This window comes from Ascaphus truei, chromosome 4 (assembly GCF_040206685.1).
Source record: "Ascaphus truei isolate aAscTru1 chromosome 4, aAscTru1.hap1, whole genome shotgun sequence".
Lineage (NCBI taxonomy): Eukaryota > Metazoa > Chordata > Amphibia > Anura > Ascaphidae > Ascaphus > Ascaphus truei.
In genome coordinates this window covers 278,148,011-278,169,671 of record NC_134486.1, presented here as the reverse complement: position 1 = coordinate 278,169,671, position 21,661 = coordinate 278,148,011, and the positions used below count along the sequence as shown (strand labels likewise).

Genomic DNA, 21,661 nt, shown 5'->3' with positions numbered 1-21,661 from the left:
AGGGAGGAAGAGAGGGAGGGAGAGAGGGAGGGAGAGAGGGAGGGAGAGAGGGAGGGAGAGAGGGAGGGAGAGAGGGAGGGAGAGAGGGAGGGAGAGAGGGAGGGAGAGAGGGAGGGAGAGAGGGAGGGAGAGAGGGAGGGAGAGAGGGAGGGGGAGAGGGAGGGGGAGAGGGAGGGAGAGAGAGAGGGAGAGAGGGAGGGAGGGAGAGAGAAAGAGACCAGAGAGGGGGGAGACCAGAGACGGGGGGAGACCAGAGACGGGGGGAGACCAGAGACGGGGGGAGACCAGAGACGGGGGGAGACGGGGGGAGACCAGAGAGGGGGGGGCAGGGGTGACTGACTGACCGGGGCAGGGGTGACTGACTGACCGGGGCAGGTGACTGATTGGGGGGGGGTACCTCTGGTGTCACACACATACTCCCATACACACATACACATTCTCCCATACACACATACACATTCTCCCATACACACATACACATTCTCCCATACACACATACACATTCTCCCATACACACATACTCATTCTCCCATATATATACACACACACACACACACACTCCCATATATACACACACTCCCATATATACACACACTCCCATATATACACACACTCCCATATATACACACACTCCCATATATACACACACTCCCCCATATATACACACTCTCCCCCATATATATACACACGCCCCCATATATACACACACTCCCCCATTTATACACACACTCCCCCATATATACACACACTCTCCCATATATACACACACTCTCCCATATATACACACACTCCCCCATGTATACACATACTCCCCTACATATACACACACTCCCACATATATATACACACTCCCCATATATATATACACACTCCCCCATATATACACACACTCCCCCATATATACACACACTCCCACATATATACACACACCCACATATATACACACACTCCCACATATATACACACACTCCCACATATATACACACACTCCCACATATATACACACACTCCCACATATATATACACACACACACCCATACACACCCATGCATACACCCACACACACACACCCATGCATACACACACACACACACCCATTCATACACACACACACACACACCCATACACACACACACATGCATACACACACACACACACACACACACACACATAGGAAAGGCAGCGGGACCGAACACCACCACTGCCCCCCCCCCCCCAAGATCATCTCCAGCCCGGAGATGCCGGGACAGGGCGAGAAGGGGGAACACCCCCACTGCAATCAGCGGGACGCGGGGACGTCCCGCGGGGACAGGGCGAGAAGGGGGAACCCCCACTGCAATCAGCGGGACGCGGGGACGTCCCGCGGGGACAGGGCGAGAAGGGGGTACCCCCACTGCAATCAGCGGGACGCGGGGACAGGGCGAGAAGGGGGAACATCTGCCTCGCGCGGGGAGTAAGGGGGCTTGCAGGGAAGGAGCACAGGGGCCGCAAGACGGAGGATTGGAGAGTACTTACTTACTCTCCAACAGATCTCCGGACAGAAAGAATGGCCGCTCGTTGGTATAGAGCCTGGCCACGCGCCTACAAAGCCTGGGAGTGCGCACCAATCAGCTCTCAGGTAGGGAGTTTTTTTTTTTTCAGCCAGCGCGAGCAGGGAAATTTCAGAGCGAGCGGGGGGAAATTAAAAAAAACGCACGTGGCGCTGCTTGGCCCAATATTTACTCGCCGGGGGGTTAAATCCACCCGCCCCGGGCGTGTAAATGTATAGGATTGTCGAACACTGTGATATATATATATATGAAAAAAAAAATATGCCTAGTGGTCCCTCTATTTAGGAATAGAATGGTTTGAACATACATTGTATCACTTTGTCGATTTTAGACTGTATTGGTCAATGTAATTATAGTATTTATTATAGTGGAACAGTTAAAACACTACACTGTATTTTGATGCACATATTTTTATACATGATAGTTTTATTTATATTTATTTTTCTTTGGGTTATGTAGTAATGTGTTGGAGCATGTCCGCAGTCCCTCAATGTCCAGGTACCCTCATTCCCGCAATGTTATACATTGGAGGGGAGGTGTTCCCTACCTGTCTTCTGGGTTAGGGGGGGGTTCCGATGTCTTCCGTGTGAAGCTTGAGTCAAATCTGGAAGAAAGCAGTATAGGTTATTTCGGTGTAGTATAGGGCAGTTAAGATATATAGGGTAAATAAGAGATCCAGAGTGTGAGAGAGTGTTGGCGACACACACAGAGAGAGAGAGAGAGAGAGAGAGAGAGAGAGAGAGAGAGTGGGTGACAGAGAGAGAGAGAGAGAGTGGGTGACAGAGAGAGAGAGAGAGAGTGGGTGACAGAGAGAGAGAGTGGGTGACTGAGAGAGAGAGAGTGGGTGACTGAGAGAGAGAGAGTGGGTGACTGAGAGAGAGAGTGTGGGGGAGAGAGAGAGAGAGAGAGAGAGAGTGTGGGGGAAAGAGTGTGGGGGAGAGAGGCCAACATCCCTCCCCCCCTATACCTCACACGGGCGTAGTGGAAGCTTTGGGGAGGTAGCAGGGTGGGTGGGAGTCACGTAACGAGGTGTCCCCCAGCGGGCGCCCCAGGGGACAGTCAGCCGCGCTGTGGCCGCCAGTGCCCTGGTCCCCTCGCCGGCAGTTTTGCCAGCATCCCCCCCCACTTCGCGGCGGCATGAAGCTAGTGGTCGGGCGGCAGACCGGCATTCCCCCCCCCCCCCCCCCACACACACCACCTCATGCGGCTGGCTGCGCCGTCATTAAGATATCTGGGCTTAGTGTAATCTTTGGGGAGGCGGCTCACATGGTGAGCCCCCCCCCCGCGCGCGTACGCCAACCGAGCTGCAGCAGTGGCCACCTCCCGTCCCGGGCAGCGATCGGTGGATTGAGGGACAGGAGGAGGAGAGGGGGACAGGAGGAGGGGAAGCGGACAGGAGGAGGGGAAGGGGTCAGGAGGAGGGAGAGCTAACGCAAAGGCGCGGCAGAGGACAGGAGCAGAGGGCCGCGATGGTGAGTGGGGAGCCATGTGGGGATCGCTGGTTGTCTTGCAGGAGGCAGGGAAGGAGCAGAGGGGCCGCAGCATGGAGAGATTGGAGAGTACTTACCCTCCAACAGATCTCCTGGCAGAGAAAGAATGGCCGCTCGTTGGGGGCGGGCTCATATAGAGCAGGGAAAATTTCAGCGCGAGCAGGGAAATTAAAAAAAACAAACGTGTCCTGCTTGGGCCAATATTTACTCGCCCGGAGGTTAAATCCACTCGCCCCGGGCGTGTAAATGTATATGATTGTCGAACACTGTATACATATATATATATATATATATACATCCATATATATATATATATATATATAAATATATATATATATATATATACAGTGTTCGACAATTGTATACATTTACTCGCCCGGGGCGGGTGGATTTAACCCCCGGGCGAGTAAATATTGGCACAAGCAGCACATGTGTATTTTTTAAATTTCCCGCCGCTCGCGCTGCTGTTTTTCCCGCGCTCGCGCTGGAGAAAAAAAAAAAAAAGCCGGCTCTCTGATCACTGCCTTCGCTCCTCCCCCGCCTCTCAGCAACATCCCCTCCTCAGCTCTTCCACTCCTCCCCCTTCCGCCAGCCAGCTCCTTCCACGCCAGTCTGCCTCAGACCCCTGCAGGGCCATCTGTCACCCCCCCTCCCTCCCATCGGGCCATCCGCCTCCCCCCTCCCTCCCATCGGGCCATCCGCCCCCCCTCGCATCGGCCATCCACCACCCCCTCACATCGGGCCATCCACCCCCCCCCCCTCACCCCAATCTCTCCCGGCCTCCGTGCCCCCCCCCCCCCCCTCACCCCACGCGTGCCTCTCCCTGCTCTAAGCAGGGGAAATCCCCTCACCGGAGCCTCTCCCGGAAATCCCCTCACCGGAGCCTCTCCCGGAAATCCCCTCACCGGAGCCTCTCCCTGCTCTAAGCAGGGGAAATCCCCTCACCGGGGCCTCTGCCTGCTCTAAGCAGGGAAATCCCCTCACCGGGGCCTCTGCCTGCTCTAAGCAGGGGAAATCCCCTCACCAGGGCCTCACCCTGCTCGGTCTAAGCAGGATACTGCGGTGTCGGCGTCCCCCTCTGGAGGGGGCACGGCCCCTTGCAGAGGCCCTCCTGCCGTTCGGAGGCCCCCACTGCCATGTGCGACCCCCTGCCTTGCGGGTGAGTGTTTGTGTGTGTGAGTGACAGACTGTGTGTGTGTGTGAGTTTGTCTGAGTGAGAGTGGGTGTCTGTGTCTGTGAGTGTGTCACCCTCTCTCCCTCTCCCTGTGTCACCCTCTCCCTGTGTCTCCCTCTCCCTGTGTCACCCTCTCTATCCCTCCCTCTCCCTGTGTCACCCTCTCCCTCTCCCTGTGTCACCCTCTCCCTCTCCCTGTGTCACCCTCTCCATGTGTCACCCTCTCCATGTGTCACCCTCTCCATGTGTCACCCTCTCCCTGTGTCACCCTCTCCCTGTGTCACCCTCTCCGTGTCACCCTCTCCGTGTCACCCTCTCCGTGTCACCCTCCCTCTCCGTATCACCCTCTCCCTGTGTCACCCTCTCCCTCCCTCCCTGTGTCACCCTCTCCCTCCCTCCCTCCCTGTGTCACCCTCTCCCTCCCTCCCTGTGTCACCCTCCCTCTCCCTGTGTCACCCTCCCTCTCCCTGTGTCACCCTCTCCCTCTCCCTGTGTCACCCTCTCCCTCTCCCTGTGTCACCCTCTCCCTCTCCCTGTGTCACCCTCTCCCTGTGTCACCCTCTCCTTGTGTCACCCTCTCCTTGTGTCACCCTCTCCCTGTCTCTGTGTCACCCTCTCCTTGTGTCACCCTCTCCCAGTCTCTGTGTCACCCTCTCCCTCTCCGTGTCACCCTCCCTGTCCCTGTCACCCTCCCTCTCCCTGTCACCCTCCCTCTCCCTGTGTCACCCTCCCTCTCCCTGTGTCACCCTCCCTCTCCCTGTGTCACCCACCCTCTCCCTGTGTCACCCACCCTCTCCCTGTGTCACCCACCCTCTCCCTCTCCCTGTGTCACCCTCTCCCTGTGTCACCCTCTCCGTGTCACCCTCTCCGTGTCACCCTCCCTCTCCCTGTGTCACCCTCCCTCTCCCTGTGTCACCCTCCCTCTCCCTGTGTCACCCTCCCTCTCCCTGTGTCACCCTCTCTCTCCCTGTGTCACCCTCTCTCTCCCTCTCCCTGTGTCACCCTCTCTCTCCCTGTCCCTGTGTCACCCTGTCCCTGTGCCACCCTCTCCCTGTCCCTGTGTCACCCTCTCCCTCTCCCTGTGTCACCCTCTCCCTGTGTCACCCTCTCCCTGTCCCTGTGTCACCCTCTCCCTCTCCCTGTGTCACCCACCCTCTCCTTGTGTCACCCACCCTCTCCTTGTGTCACCCACCCTCTCCCTGTGTCGCCCTCTCCCTGTGTCGCCCTCTCCCTCTCTCTGTCACCCTCTCCCTCTCTCTGTCACCCTCTCCCTCTCTCTGTCACCCTCTCCCTCTCTCTGTCACCCTCTCTCTGTCGCACTCTCTCTTTGTCTCTCATTCTCTCACTGTGTGTGTCTCTCATTCTCTCTCTTTCTCTGTGTGTCTCTCTTTCTCTCTGTGTGGGTGTGCCGCTCTCTGTGTGTGTGTGGGTGTCTGTCTGTCTGTCTCTCTCTGTCTCTCTCTGTGAAGCGCCGACGTCCAGACACTGGTTAAGGGGTTCAGGAAACTAGTCATTCACATCTGGCTTTTATTTCTAGATCCGACATTGACACACACACACACACACACGACTAATTGTAGTATAATGTAATACAATAAATACATTTATGTCAAAAACGAATGTTGTTCTGACTAGGAATTTATTAAATGTATTTTATTTATATATTTTATTTTAAAGCAGGGTTGGGGGCGGGACTAGGGGCGGAGTTGGGGGTGGGACTAGGGCGGAGTTGGGGGCGGGACTAGGTGGCGAGTAGATTTTTTGGTTGGGCGAGTAGATTTTTGGGTGATTTGTCGAACACTGTATATATATATATATATATATATATATATGTATATATATATATATATATATATATATATATATATATATATATATATATATTACTTGATACATTACCCAAGCCAAGGTTTTGAATAACTGAAGAGACAGCACAAAGCAAATTCTGTAAGTGGGAGAAAAAAAGGCTCTCTTTTACATACAGTGTGCTGCCTCTTTATTTATTCAAAACCTTGGTTTGGGAGACCTGAAATCAATGCGGTTCAGCTCCGGAGCCCCCCTGCTACAATACTGTTGTGTTAGAATTTAAATTAAAACCCAGCGATGGCCTGTTCGAGGCGCACAGGTAGAGTGACTGATTCAGCCTATCTCTTACTGCTCGTCTCTTACAGACAAGTAGACCCGGTAGCATTAGCACAGCAGGGACACCTGCTGTGTTAATCCTATGGGCCATTTAGTCTGCAGAGGACCATGTCAGACCACCACTTGGTATAGTGCATGATTCACACAGGTAAATGATTGGATAACGGCTGCTGCATGTGTATGAATGCACACATAGCTGTCTCTTACACATACAAATGTACAATGTAATTCTATCCCTATATACCAATAGGGACCACATAGTATCTATACACATTAATAGTAATGCAACCCCCTCTTACATTTCTACACCTACCAACACCATTGGTATACACTCCCAGTCCACACACACCTGTGGGCGCTTTATACATTTGTATTTACACACATACACACACAAACACACTTACTCTTACATCCCTAACATTTGGGGACCATTTAACACCTTAAGTCATAAATCGCATACTGCACAGGGGGGGAGGGATAGGCTTCAGTCACAGATACATTCCAGGATGCACTGTTTTTAAGTAAAAACCTTTCTTGCTTTATCCATTGTAACCCCGCCGGAAGAAGAGATCACTGTATTTCGAAAGTTCACACAAATATAAGCATTTCGTTAGCCACAGAACGGTATTGTCTATTCGTTTTTGATTATTAAGCTCGGCTAATACGGTACAGATACATATATACAATATATGCAAAGAGAAAGAAGGCGCCCTCTCCTAGTGAAATATTGCTTGAACAGTTTTAATAAAATAAGGTTAAAATCTGCAATAGTTACACTCAGAAACATAGAATAATAAAGTGCATGTATGAGATAAATACGCAATCTCCGTCTCAGCTTGAAATTTTTTCTTTATCCCTATGTTTTTGCGCACCTGATATTCATTTGAATATATATATATATATATATATATATATATATATATATATATATATATATATATATATATATATATATATATATCAAATATTCCTGTATGCTCATTTGCATGTCTTATACAGGTCTGCAACCCCGCCTTTCACCATTATCACACAGCACTTCCACTGCAGCAAGGGAACCATGGTACCATAGGGAACCATGTTAAAAATGGTTTTTAAGCAAAAGGTGACACTGTGTGTTCATTTGCATGTCATTTCCCAGGATCCCTTGCTGCAGTGGAAGTGCTGTGTGCTAGGTGATAATGGTGAAAGGCGGGGTTGCAGACCTGCCTAAGACATGCAAATGAGCATACAGGAATATTTGCTATATGCTTTGCTGTGGAAGATTTTTGTCACTTTTTACTCACCATAACACACACACGCTCACACACACGCACGCATCATATAGGTCACTCACAATTTTAAATCTAGCACTTTGTCTTTCAGCATGAAATAAAACCATATACAGTAAGAACATCTACAGGGAAAGGATACAAACATCAAGTCTTGCATTACAAGGACTCGTCTTCCTAATCCCCTTTAGTTTCACAACATTGCAAGCAGTAGGCACGGTTTCATGTGTGGTTGGTTTGGGGAAAATAAAATCTCCTTGGTCCCATGATTTGGTCACCTTTTTCGAAGAAAAAATGAGGTTTACTTTTTACAATATAGGTGACTCTTTAACATAAAATCGACACGCTGGATTATTTATGGTTTTGGTGACCTCAGAATGCAGACTGCAATGGTGAACAAGCCTACTGTATGTGTCCCAGAAATTGTCTGACTCTAAACAATGTAAAGCATATTGTTTAAGCCCAAGTATTTAGTGACTATAGAGATATATTGAAGATAAGGTACAGTAAGAGTCATTTGTGGTTACCATCCTGGTACTCCAAGTTGTCCTCTTTTTCAAAATGTGTGTACACATAATTATGGGGATTTACATTTTACTTTTTTTTTTTTTTTACTTGGTGTTTATTAACATCAGCATTAAGTGTAAGCTGTTTCTCGACCCCTTCTTTACATTGAACACACATTTATACCACCTCAGACTCACCGTGTTTTTCTCCCCCATTAAGCACAACAAAATGCAGCAAAATGTTGATGCAAACCTATTTAATGTATTCACTTGCTAATATATTACTACAAGCAACAAATCATTTATTGAATAACTGTAAAATACTTTAATACACTGACTGTCTTAGAGCTATGTTAACTTAACTGTGATGGCCATTATCGCTGGTAAATGGCGATTAACAAGTAATAGTGGCTATTGCACTGAATATGCTCTGTGGTCAATTAAACCTGTTCCTTTCTTTTTCTTTTTTTCCCCCATTTTTTCTCTTGCTGTCCACTTTCTTCTCTTTCTCTCTTTCTTCCTTCTGTTTTTCTTTTGTCTTTAATTCTGCCTTCTTTTTCCCCCCTTTTAATTTGTCACCTGCCTTCTCTTTATTGGAGCTCTAGTGTCCTCTGATTTACCATTGTTACTGTACTTTCCCCCCTCTATTCCTCTTTCCCTTTTGATTTCAATTGTATCCCCATGTCCTTTAATTTCTTGTTTATTCCTTTTTGTCCTTTACTTTTTCTCTTTTCTGCTGCTTGTCTGCCTCATAGCAATTTACTTCTTATCTGATCTCTGAGACCCATGCTCTGCTTCTAACAGTTTAATAGTCAACAGCACAGCACCCTGTGTGAGTGGGAAGCGATGCTGCATCTGGTTACTGCTGGCAAAATTGCTTAGCAGCAGAAACAAATGGTAATACTACTCTAAAATCAGCTATCTGTCCTTCAACAGAATGTCTGGGTATACTATGGCATAGTAACCTCTAATGTGATCAGTGTAAAACTCTTGCACAGAGATATGAGCTTGTTTGCATACAAACAAGCAATAGCCATGGAACCCGATGAAGTGATTGGAACAAGAATTGTTTTGATGAGTAGATATTACATGTAACAATTAAATTACAAATAAGAGGCTGTAACAAAGATTTTCAGGAATGAATATACTGGAAAAAATATGGCTAGTGTTATCTTCTTAAAAAAAAAAATTAATAATGGGAGGTGGGGTTTAGAAAATATTGGCTTTAAAAAAACAAAGAAAAACAACCTGTATAAATATTTAATGTTGGCACTATATTTGTTCAGAAAACTGGGTTGTCATCTCCGTGTTGGCTAACGGCTCACACACACCCATAATTTGTTTACTTCTCCTTAATTAATGAGTTACAAGTTGCTGTTTACCCTGCAGTGCTGAGGAGCCTGCAACACATTGTTACAGTCCTTCCAGCATAGAAAGGTTGGCATGTGGATTTCCTTTAGCACTGCAGTGACTTTTAATAGGGCAATGCTGGGCTTCAGGTGGTTAATCTAACGTCTCTTCCTGTTTGCACAGTCAGGGAGAGGAATGGGCACTGTATTGTGCCAGCACTGGCAGCCCTAGTTAATCTTTTGAAGAAACAGCTTGAGAAGATTTTACAGTGTGACTGCTGGACTGGCAGACATTCCCATTTTACAAACCATTTGCACAGGATTTGTAAGACTCGATTAATGCCAGCAAATTCTCTCTCTGAGTTAATTAGGAAAATTGGGCATTTTGTATTTTTCAATTTCATGTACCGTCAATGTCTAGACGCAGTATAATGCATGCTGAAATTAATGTGGCTCGTTATGATTGAACTGATAATATTAGTACAAGTAGTGTTTCTTAAGACTACCAATATTAGGAAATAAACAGATGATGCGTATGCATATTAATGTTACTGTGTGTTAAAGTATATCACAATGTTTCTTAATGTAGTGTATGACAGTGTGTATCCTTATACAGTATATGCATACATATATGTGTGTATAAATATGTTTATTTTTTCATGTACATTGACCTTTTGCACATCATCTGTCTTCTCAGCTGCATCCTCATTGGGGTTAAGTATGCCTCAATACTGTTAAATACTATAATAGACATAAGTAGCAGTGTTTTCAATAGTTTTCGTTGTATTGTTCTATAGCCTTTGGTATTGTTAGTCCTTGTCTACTAAATGCCTTTCTTATATAAATTCCAGCTGAAGGTAAAATACGCTCAGGATCTAAGTGAAAGAAATAATGTAGATAACACATTCCGTGATTCTGGAATATAAATGCACACAAGAAGATTGCTTTTTTTTTTTTTTTTGTTATTTCATGCTTCAGTTCATACATTAAACTAAATGGAATGGTTTCTATAGCTCCCGATTAAATCACATTCTAAACTACCTGCCTAATGCATATCGGGGCACATTTAAACCCCGCTGTAAAATACAGCAAAATGAGGCAAAAAAACAGGCATACAATTTTAGGCACGTTTTTCATTTAAGATCTGTGTTGTGATGTCTGCTCCTATGAGAGCTAGAGGGGCCTGAAATAAACAGAGAGCCCTGGGTTTCTTTCCCCTGCACTACTGAAGGTTGAGTTTTTTTTTAATTTTAAATTAGGCTGCAATTATTAAGGTGTAAGCACTGTGTGTGATGCATTAGAAATCCTAGACACCTGCAGAGGTGTAAGTAATTAAGTCAAAATTATGCAGACTAATTGATTATTGTGTATCAATGTCTCATTAGCTATTCACGCACATTATTCTCTGTCACTTCCCTGGCTTCTTTTCACTTTAAATAAGTCCTTTTGTGTTAGCAGTCTTAGTAAGGGATAAAATAAAAAGAACACATTCGTGTAATAGCATGCAGCAACATGGGTGCTCTGTTAAAGAAATGCTATGCCATGTAATATGATGAATGGAAGAGCATAGCAGCCTTTCAAAATATAATGAGAAGTAGATTACTTTTACAAATTATTGGTCGCTCCTGCCTTTTTCAAGGTTGGTTGCAAAGTACTCGTGAGTGAAATTAGCCACCTTTTCATTCTCTTTCTGAGCGCCCATGTTCTTATCAGAAGAGAATGTTTTCTTATGTTCTACACCATATTACAAATTTGACCCCATTATTGGCATCGATAGGGCTTCAATTTTAAGAAGTGTAAAAAAAAAAAAAGTTACATTCCCACCTCTTTTGCCACTTGGTATGCTTTATTTTGGCATCGTAGTACAGTATGCCCCGGTAATTCACACTAGCCTACATTATATAATTGAAGTGTACATTTTTTTTAATACTTTGATATGATTTACACGTTTACATTCTTTCGTTATTCTAACCGTTTTAATGCATTAGTCACATTATATATGAAAAGTGTATATAATTATTTAAATAAAGTCCTAGGACACACTAAGATATAGGTAGAGAAAAATATCGGGAAGGGTGCAATTGAGTGTAGTGTATTGAGGTTCAAATGATCTCAACAAATACAATGTAATAGTTACGCGGTGATATAAAGGAGCACATTACACCCCATTTGTTAACAGTCGTCTTTCATATTTAGCGTTCACATGCAAGCAATAGAACAAAAAATGGTGTCATTTATTTTATGACCAATAGGACCGACCAGAAAATGTTTCTACTCCCAGTTAATTATATTCGTCTCTCTGATGTCTGACACTGTGCTACAGGCTTTCACTGTGGATTTTGCCTCTCTGCCAGCATTGCTGGTTCCATGTCGGTAGCACTTCCAGTTTCTGGGCTGAACTCGCACACAATTGTAGTCCTTTCCTTGCGCATCTCGTCACTTGCAATTCATGTTTCATGTGCAGTTCCATAACGCCACAGTTCCACATCGGCAGGTAACATTTATGATGTGAATGTTGATTGACATTCTTCTTACAGAGCACTGGTGCAGGTTGTTCTTCGTGTACATATTAAAGCATCCATGATTCTTGTATAAAGAGCTATTGCATGTGTGACTCTATAGCATATCATTGCAAAAATAATAATTTCTGCCGTTTTACGTTATGTATTTTTTTTATTTCCTGCCTTTGATTACAGATAAATGTCTGGCTTAATGTCTGACAAATAGTGTGCAAAGTAAAATCACAGTGTAAAGCTGCGCTTATAGTGCCAGCGACAGCGATGCGACGTCACGTCAAAACAAATGCATTGTCGCCGGCGCTTATAGTGAACGTGATGGAGTGACATTGCTACCAAAAATCTGGTTGTCAGTAGTATTTGATATTTGGAGAGACGGTCTCCACATGTGACTGGCTATAAGCCAATCAGAGAGCTTCTCTGCCCGTCTGCCTTCCCCCTTGCTGATGTCACTGGCCTTGTAGCCAGCGACGCATCCCAAACATTAATTATAACTTTCGCAATGGCGACGGGTGACGTCATCGGTCGCGTCACCGGCTGTATAAGCGCAGCCTTACAAAGGCTCTTCTTCATTTTTTTTTCCAGGACGGTTCTATTGTTAAATGGGTTGTTGTCTAAATCCAACAAGTGTATTTTGGGTACAACAAAGGACAAAAAAGCCCCAATGCTACATCCAACATGACAAATTATAACGTTGAATACCATCTGTTATTCTTCTGATAAGTAAGGGTCATTAGTCAATCCTTTGGCCATTGCATTTTAAGCATGCAACCATGTCACGGTTAACCCTTTACTGCGGGTCCCACACTGCCTGCACATGTTCTCTTTACCCATCTGTTGGAGAAAGATTTCTCTCAATTGACTGGTCATCACAAGTATATACACCTGTATTAGGACCTGCCAATTAAAGTGGGGTGGGTGAGCTTAACACCAAGGAGGTGTGGTCACAAACCTCCCAACAGTTGTTTTCAACCTACAAGGACAGAACATAGAACACAGACAGAGCCTAATGCTACTTCCAATGACACAGATACACAGTAAAGTACATATATATATATATTAAAAACATATGGTCATTTAGTTTGATTCTTTGGCCAAAGTATCTTAAGCCTGCACATCAAACGCCAAGGTAGACCAAATCTGTGCAGGTCCTAACACAAATCAAATTCTTAATAACCTGTATAATACCAGGAAGAAAACTTTATAATAAAGCTATTGTGATTAGCTGCATAGTTCTTAGTTTGATTGAAGCTTTTATTTACCTGTATAATACCAGGAAAAGCACTCTGAATTAGATTTGTCACAACCAAACTGCATGCATGGACCTGCGTGTGTGGAAAATTAATGATCCTTAACCACTTGGAAGCATAGTGGGATGGGAGTGAGCTTGGAACCTGGGAAGGAGGAGCCACCCTCCCTTAATCAACTGTGACCAGCTGGACAAGATTGCAAAACAGAGAAAACCAGTAAGCTCCTAATTTATATACCCCCAAAGTAACCACAATTTATATATTTGCATATGAGTGTAAAAACAGAGTGCTACTGGGCATGGCACCACCACTAAAAACATATGGTCATTTAGTTTGTTTCTTTGGCCAAAGTATCTTAAGCCTGCACACCAAACGCCAAGGTAGACCAAATGATGTGCAGGCTTAAGATACTTTGTCCAAAGAATCAAACTAAATGACCATATGTTTTTAGTTTATATATATATATATATATATATATATATATATATATATATATATATATATATAGGCACTTTACTGTGTATCTGTGTCATTGGACGTAGCATTGGGCTCTGTCTGTGTTCTATATTCTGTCCTTGATTTTAACTATACAGTATATTGCCATGCCCAGTAGCACTCCGTTTTGACACTCATATGCAAATATATATATTGTGGTTACTTTGGGGGTATATAAATTAGGAGCTTACTGGTTTTCTCTGTTTTACATTTAAAAACATGCACAGTCCCTGAAAGGTCAAAACCCAAACTCACTACAATAAATATATGTATTTGTATCAATAGGTACAGAGATATCTATATGTACTGTATGTAATGACGTGTATTTTGGGTTCAGCCAGAGCTGGCTAAAGGAACAATTCCCAGTACTCCATTTTGTCCCCGTCCCTTTCTTACATGTATAGGAAGCAGGGGGTCCGGGAGCTGTATCACGTTAATTATTTCAACCTGGTTTCTCTCGCCCCCTCTGCTTTACATGGGAGCGTTTAACCTCCATACGGTGTTGGTGCCACTTCCTCTGGTATGAATCTCGGGAACCAGAGGGACCCCAGAGCTGAAATTAATGCAGTTCAGCTAGGTGCACCACCTGCTTTCTTTACATGTAAAAAAAAAAAAAAAAGATCGGTGGAGGGGTTGGAGTACCCAGCGAGGGAATAGCTCCATACTTCAGATGACATGGTATGGTAATGTAGCTCAGCGTCAGGACTAGGGTCATTTCATGTAACGTTAGATAGAAATGATTGAAGGAAGTCTCAGCATAATCATTACAAAGAGGCTCGGGTAACCGTGTGTGCAGTATTAACATTTTAAATCTTTTACACATTTGTAATTTTTCGTGATATGCATATTACAGTTATTCAGTGGGAAAATGTTTATAACCCCCCCCCCCCCAAAAAATATATAGTTTCTCACTATGTTCAGGAGCAACGGAATATGAAAAGATAGCAGCTGTTCTTTGCAGATGAAAATGCTAATGGGCCATTTCACATTTTACTATCATTATTACATTGAACTGTAAAGGCGTGCTGCAATTCTTCAGACCTGAGCTAAGGGAGACCCCTGCTGGATTTCTATCAACACGCACTTATATTGTTTAAGAGAGGAAACATTGATATGCTGTACATAAAGTCACTCACAAATAAAGTGAAGCTAGACTGATATACATGGCACATATTTCAAAGGAGGTTACTTATCATTATACTAAATTATTTGGCCTTACCTTGTGGTCAGCCTTTACAAAGGGTTGTTTTCTGTACTAAGAAATGTGGCATATTATTTTCAGGGCGTACTTGGTACGAGTTTGGTCCCAACCTTGTTGCTGGATCTCTATAATTGTGATAACTACAAGATGCTCGTGTTTGACTTAGCTCTGGTGTAACACTTTTTTTTTTGTAACTTATTTTTTATTTAAATTTTGTAGAAAAACATAAGGAAAGGGATACTGAAATAGGAAAAAAGGGGGGATGAAGGGGGATAGGCACCACAAATTTTACACATGTATCAAAAAACAAAAATATAACGACGCTAGACAACCACAACTCCACACATTACACAGAGTAACCAACTCTAAGAGAAAATACAGCCCTCGGCCCACAGTAACTCAGATATTCACATATTCCCCCTAGAGTTCCAGGACTCCAAACTTCTTGGAATTTTCTTGAATTATGTCTCAAATAAACTGTTAGTCTTTCCATAGATTGCATCTCATTTACTCTCGATAATCTCTCTCCTTGAGGGGTGTTGGGATTTTTTCCCAGCGATTGCACGTCTCACCGCGGTCAGAATGTGTAACAATAATTTAGATATATTTTGGTTTAAATTATCTAGCGGCTTACCCAGGACCATTATAAGCGGGTCTAGGGGGATTCTTATCCCAATAGTTTCTCGTAACAAATTCTGCACTATTCACCCAAATTTCTGTATTTTTGAGCAAAACGACCAGATATGGGCTATATCCCCAACGCCACCTCAACCTCTCCAGCAAAGATTTGTGGTCCCTGGATAAATCTGCCTCAACCTCTGAGGCGTCAGATAACATCTGAACATAACTTTATATATATTCTCTTTAGATATTGTGAATAATGGTGTATTTGTTGCATTGACCCAAATATTTATTTATTTATAAAATATTTTACCAGGAAGTAATACATTGAGAGTTACCTCTCGTTTTCAAGTATGTCCTGGGCACAGAGTAAAACAAATAATACATGGTTACAAGTACAGTTACATAAATGAACAGGGTATACATTATATACAAGACATTGCGTGCACAGTTAAAGAAAATATATATTATGAGCGTATGAAACAGTTACAGACCAGGTTAAAATGTGAGACAGCCTGAGATTTGAAAGAACTTAAACTGGTGGTGGATGTGAGAGTCTCTGGTAGGTAGTTTTGGGGTGCACGGAAGGAGAAGGAGGAACGTCCGGATACTTTGTTGAGCCTTGGGACCATGAATAGTCTTTGGAGTCTGATCTCAGGTGATAGGTGCTGCATGTGGTAGGGGTGAGGAGCTTGTTCAGGTAGCTGGGTAGCTTGCCCAGAAAGTATTTGAGGGTGAGACAGGAAAGGTGAACTTTGCGCCTAGACTCTAGTGATGACCAATCTAGTTCTTTGAGCATTTCGCAGTGGTGTGTGTTGTAGTTGCATTGGAGAACAAAATGACAAATTGAATTGTAGAGGGTGTCAAGTTTGCTAAGGTGGGTTTGAGGAGCCGAGCCATATACTATGTCTCCATAGTCAATAATTGGCATTAGCATCTGCTGTGCGATACGCTTTCTGACCAGGAGACTTAGGGAGGATTTGTTCCTGTAAAGTACCCCTAGTTTGGCATAGGTCTTGGTTATCAGGGTATCAATGTGCATCCCGAATGTTAAGTGGGAGTCAAACCATAAGCCCAGGTATTTAAAACTAGTGACAGGTGTTAGGGTGGTGTTAGCGTTGGTTCTAATCAGGAGCTCAGTCACTGGAAGCTTTACAAATTTAGTCTTGGTCCCAAATACCATTGTTACAGTCTTGTCAGTGTTTAAAAACAGTTTGTTTTGGGAAATCCAGTTTTCTAGTCTCAAAAAGTCAGACTGAAGTATGTGTTGAAGGTCAGAGAGGCTATGGCTGTGTGCATATAGGATTGTGTCATCTGCATACATGTGTATTGAGGCTTCCTTACAAGCTGTAGGAAGATCATTAATGAACACTGAGAAGAGTAGGGGCCCCAGAACAGAGCCTTGCGGGACACCACAGATGATATCCAGGGGGTTGGAGTTAGAGCCTGAGATGGACACATGTTGGGATCTTCCTGATAGGTAGGACTGAAACCAGTTTAAAGCATGTTTCCCTATTCCAGAGCTCTGGAGTTTGTTAAGCAGGATAGCATGATCAACTGTGTCAAAAGCCTTTGCAAAATCTAGGGATACTGCACCAGTGAGTTGTCCCCGTTCCATTCCACACTGGATTTCATTGCAAACTTTTAGCAGGGTAGTTACGGTGGAGTGTTTGGGACGAAACCCAGATTGGAATTGGCTAGGGAAATTTGTCTTGGTGTAGAAATCGCTTAATTGGGAGTGGACACATTTTTCCATGACTTTGGATAGAATTGGGAGAAGTGAGATTGGCCTGTAGTTTGAGACAGTGTTTTTGTCCCCACTTTTGAAGATTGGGACAACTCTGGCAGTTTTCCAGGTCTTAGGGATATGGACTGCAGACAGGATAGAGTTGACTATGGACGCAATTGGTTTGGCAATGGCTGGGGCACCAAATCGTAGGAACCTAGATTGTAGTAAGTCGGGTCCACATTGGCTGCTTAGTTTTAGTTTGAGGAGCGCTTGTATAATCTCCTCTTTGGATACTGGGCCAAATTGAAAATTGTGGGCAGTGTTGGGAGGGGGTGGGACTGTAGGGATACTCCCAGGATGAGATTCATGTTTGGGGTTTGTGTTGCGTTTCGCTAATAAGTTAGTGGCACACCCCACAAAGTAATCATTGAATTCATTTGCAATGTCAGTGGGGTTTGTCAGAGTAATATCCCCCTTAGTGATATTACTTGGTTGTTGATGGTTAGGAGGCTGGAATATATTGTTGATAACCTTCCAGAAGTTAGCTGGGTTTGATGTATTCTGGTGGAGATTGTCAGAGTAATATTGTGCTTTTGCATGCCTTGTTTGCCTTGTGCACATGTTCCGCATGCATCTGTAGTGATTGAGATCATTGGTAGTGCCAGTTACTTTGTAGCTTTTCCACAAGGCATCCCTGAACTGGTAGAGTGCTATAAGGTCAGGTGTAACCCATGGAAGGTGGGCCCCCCGTACCCTTATTTTGCGTAGTGGAGCATGGGTATCGCAGAGTTTTAAGAACTCGGATTGGAAATAGTCGAGTGCAGAATCAGGGTCGGGAATTAAATCGATTCTGTGCCATGGGCAGTTGGTAAGGTCATCCAGAAACTGTTGTGGGTTAAAGTTTTTAAATGTTCTAGTGAGGAGAACTTTAGGGCTTGAATGGGGCGGTTTAATTTTCCTTACACAGTACACTATTGCATGGTCACTGAAAATATCAGGAAGGATGCCAGAGGATTGGATTCTGCTGGGGTTTGAGGAGAGAATCCAGTCTAGCAAGGAATGGTTATGCGATTTCAGGTTTATCCTTGTGGGTTGGGAAATGAGTTGTGATAGGTTAAGTGACTTGAGTTGTATCTGGATTTCGTGGTTTTTAGGCTCAAGCCAATTGAAGTTGAAATCCCCAAGAACTAGCAGCTCACTCTTCTCATTCAGAGAGGAAATGGAGCCAAGAAATTGGGTGATATCAGTCAAGGATTGTAGAGGGGCTTTAGGGGGGCGGTAGATGCCAGCAAGCAAGATGGGCTTAGAAAAGGGGAGGCAGATTTTGCCAACTAGAATTTCAAAAGAGGGTGGGCTTGGTGGGCAATTTAACAGTGTAAATTGTAATGTGTCTGCAATATAAAATAATACCCCTCCTCCTCTCTTTGACCTATCTCTCCTAAAAATGGAGTATCCCTGAATGGCAATATTTGCATCAGGGGTTTTAGGGGATAGCCATGTTTCTGTAAGAACGATGGCTTTGGGTTTATGCATAAGGCACCATGCCCTTAGTTCATCCAGTTTGGGCAGCACGCTCCGGATGTTTATATGGGCGACAGATAGCCCTTTTTGGAATTTAAAGGTGGAATTCTCAGGGGCATGGGACAGAGCTGAAATGGGAAGACCTGGGTTAGGTTCAATATCACCTGCTAAAGAGAGTAATAGTATGAGTAGAAATTTGGTTAGTTGTTTGCAAGTTGTAGATGTGTGGTGTTTGCCATTTGAGTGAGCAGTGGTTGGTGTGCTGGTTTTTAGAGTTCTCCACCAACATTCAGTAGATAGTGCAAGGCTTTTGAGTAGTCCAGGGTGTATGGTGATGTTGGGTGTGGGCCAGGATGGAGGAGTTTGTAGTGGATAGAGGGAGTAACATGTCCATGAGGCCAGGAGAAAGAAAAAAGTTAAAATACATAGCAGGTTCATGATGCCAGAGGTAGGCAGTGCTGCAAGGAGCTGTTGTGAGCAGAGTGAGTGTGAGCAGACTAACAGCAAGTGTGTGCCTGTTCCTTGTCAAATGTTTAGCTGTATTGCAATGCTAGAGTCAGTTCAGGGTTTCAGTGTATTGTGCAGTCAGTTTTGGGAGGGACTGCAGTAAATAAGTTGTAAAGGGTGGGGGGTTGAAATAGGCAGGTTAGCAAGCATGGGATCATAGTGTGATCTGAATAGCTTACCGTTTGTTGTCTTGAGTAAAAGAGTGTGCAGTCGATCCAGTCCCCTGTCACCTCTAGTCAAACTATAGTCTAACTGTATTTATCACTTAAAAAGCTCACTTTAAATGCCTCACTGTCTAATGCCAATTGCAGTTCCTGCAAATTGCAGGAGAGGTGTTGGTATTATACAGCTAAAACAGTCACATGACCCACCCCCTCCCCAATCAATCAGCTTGTTCCAGTTGGTCAATTAACAGCACAGAGTTAAGAGGGGGAAAAAAAAAAAAACTTTTTAAATTCAAACATACTAACTTATACCAATTCTACAAGGCCAGAGTCAGTCTTTTACACAGGATTTGAACATCAGGAACATACTTATATCAATTCTACAAGGCCAGAGTCAGTCTTTTACACAGGATTTGAACATCAGGAACATACCTGTGAAGAGAATGCAATTAGATCCATGTCATATCAGCTGAGGTTATTGGTTATTGGTCTTGCATGAAGAAAGTGAGTATATTAACTATAGTCTAACTGTATGTATCACTTAAAAAGCTCACTTTAAATGCCTCACTGTCTAATGCCTAATAATTGTCTATCTGTATGATAATATCTTGCCAAGAAATCTCTTCCTGAAAATCATGGGCCCATTGATCCATATAACGGTGTGTGCAGGGAGCCTTAAATTCCCGAGAAATATAAACTTGGTAGAATGTTGAGATAAGACCCCATACTTAATTCTTTGAATACAGAGCACTCTGGGAAAGACCCACCCGGATATAGCTGCCTAAGATAATGGGAAACTTGTAAAAAATCTGAACACCTCAGCACCCGTGAGAGTATTTCTGACAAAAATCGCTGAAATGTAAAAATGTACAATTCAACAGCATATCCCCCACATCTCTAACATTTTTAGCCTTCCATAAATCCAAAGTACCAGTAAACCAAACCGGACCAAAGTCAGGGTTGTGAAAAATAGGGGTACATCTCGAGGGAGCTGAAAATAGTTGATAATAAATTTTGACCCTATGCCAAATTTTAAGAGAAAATTTTATTACCGCCGAATCAAAAAAGTCTTGTCAAGAACCTTTTTTGCTGGCTTATTATTCCACAGAAGGGCTGGGAGAGCCGTGGAGCTATTAAATTTATTTTCTAAATCTACCCACCTAAAATGATTTTCCTGAGAATGCCAAAAAAGTATCTGTTTCAAATGGGAAGCTAAATAATATTTCCTAATATCAGGGACTGCCAGACCCCTTCTTTCTCTGGGTGTGAGCATAACTGAGCTTGCCACTCTTGGTCTTTTGTTACCCCATATAAACTGCGTGATTTTATTCTGTAAATCCCTTATATATTTTATCGGGATAGCGACCGGTAGTGTCTGAAAACAGTAAAGCAGTTTCGGGAGGACATTCATCTTGACTGATATAATATGGTGCATCCAGGAGATTTGGTGACCACTCCATAGTAAGAGATCCCATTTAATTCTAGTGAAAAGCTCTGGGTAATTATATTTATAAAGAGATTGATAATTTTTTGTGAGAAAGATCCCTAAATATTTAAATTTTACGTTATTCCAGTGATAATTTAAATTTAATTTGATTATTTTTACCTCAATATCTGATAAAAGTTCAATTTAGAGCCTCTGACTTGCCGAATTAATTTTATAGGCTGAAAATGAACCAAACCTAGAAAGCTCTTCTTGTAAATTGGGAAGAGAAGTCAGGGGATTATAAATTGTCAAAATAGTTTCGTCGGCAAACAAAGATAATTTGAAATTTTCCTGGCCGATCTTGATACCCTGTATATTAGGGTTTTTCCTAATTTTAATTGCAAGCGGCTCAGTTGTTAACGCAAAAAGCAGGGGAGATAATGGGCAACCCTGCCTGGTGACATTACTAATTTTAATTTGGTTTAACTCCCCCCTTAGCATTTTCAAAGAAGCTGTTGGGGTGTCATATACTGTATGGCTTGGACCCCCTTTAAAAATGGAGCGGAAAAACAAAACTCCTCTATAGTTCTATCCAGAAAATCCCATTTAATTCTATCAAACTCTTTTTCGGTGTCTAAACTCAATAACATCGCTTTGGGTTTAGGAGACTGTATATAATCAATTATATTGATAATCTTACATGTATTGTCCGAGGCTTGACTCATGCTTATAAAACCTACCTGATCATTATG

At 43.7% G+C, this 21,661-nt stretch overlaps 1 protein-coding gene across 3 annotated transcripts in view; it reads left to right on the top strand.

Moving 5' to 3' along the window:
* The window catches only part of ASCC3 (activating signal cointegrator 1 complex subunit 3), an 806,286-nt gene that overhangs the window by 457,134 nt on the left and 327,491 nt on the right, over positions 1-21,661 (top strand). Inside the window, exon 15 of one of the 3 annotated variants that reach the window (XM_075597527.1) lies at positions 7,719-7,820. The exons of the other annotated variants lie outside the window; for them this stretch is intronic. Coding sequence (XP_075453642.1) covers positions 7,719-7,805 — 87 coding nt within the window. The 3' untranslated portion in view covers positions 7,806-7,820. Of the gene's footprint in view, positions 1-7,718; positions 7,821-21,661 lie in introns of those variants that run through there. 3 annotated transcript variants of the gene reach the window in all.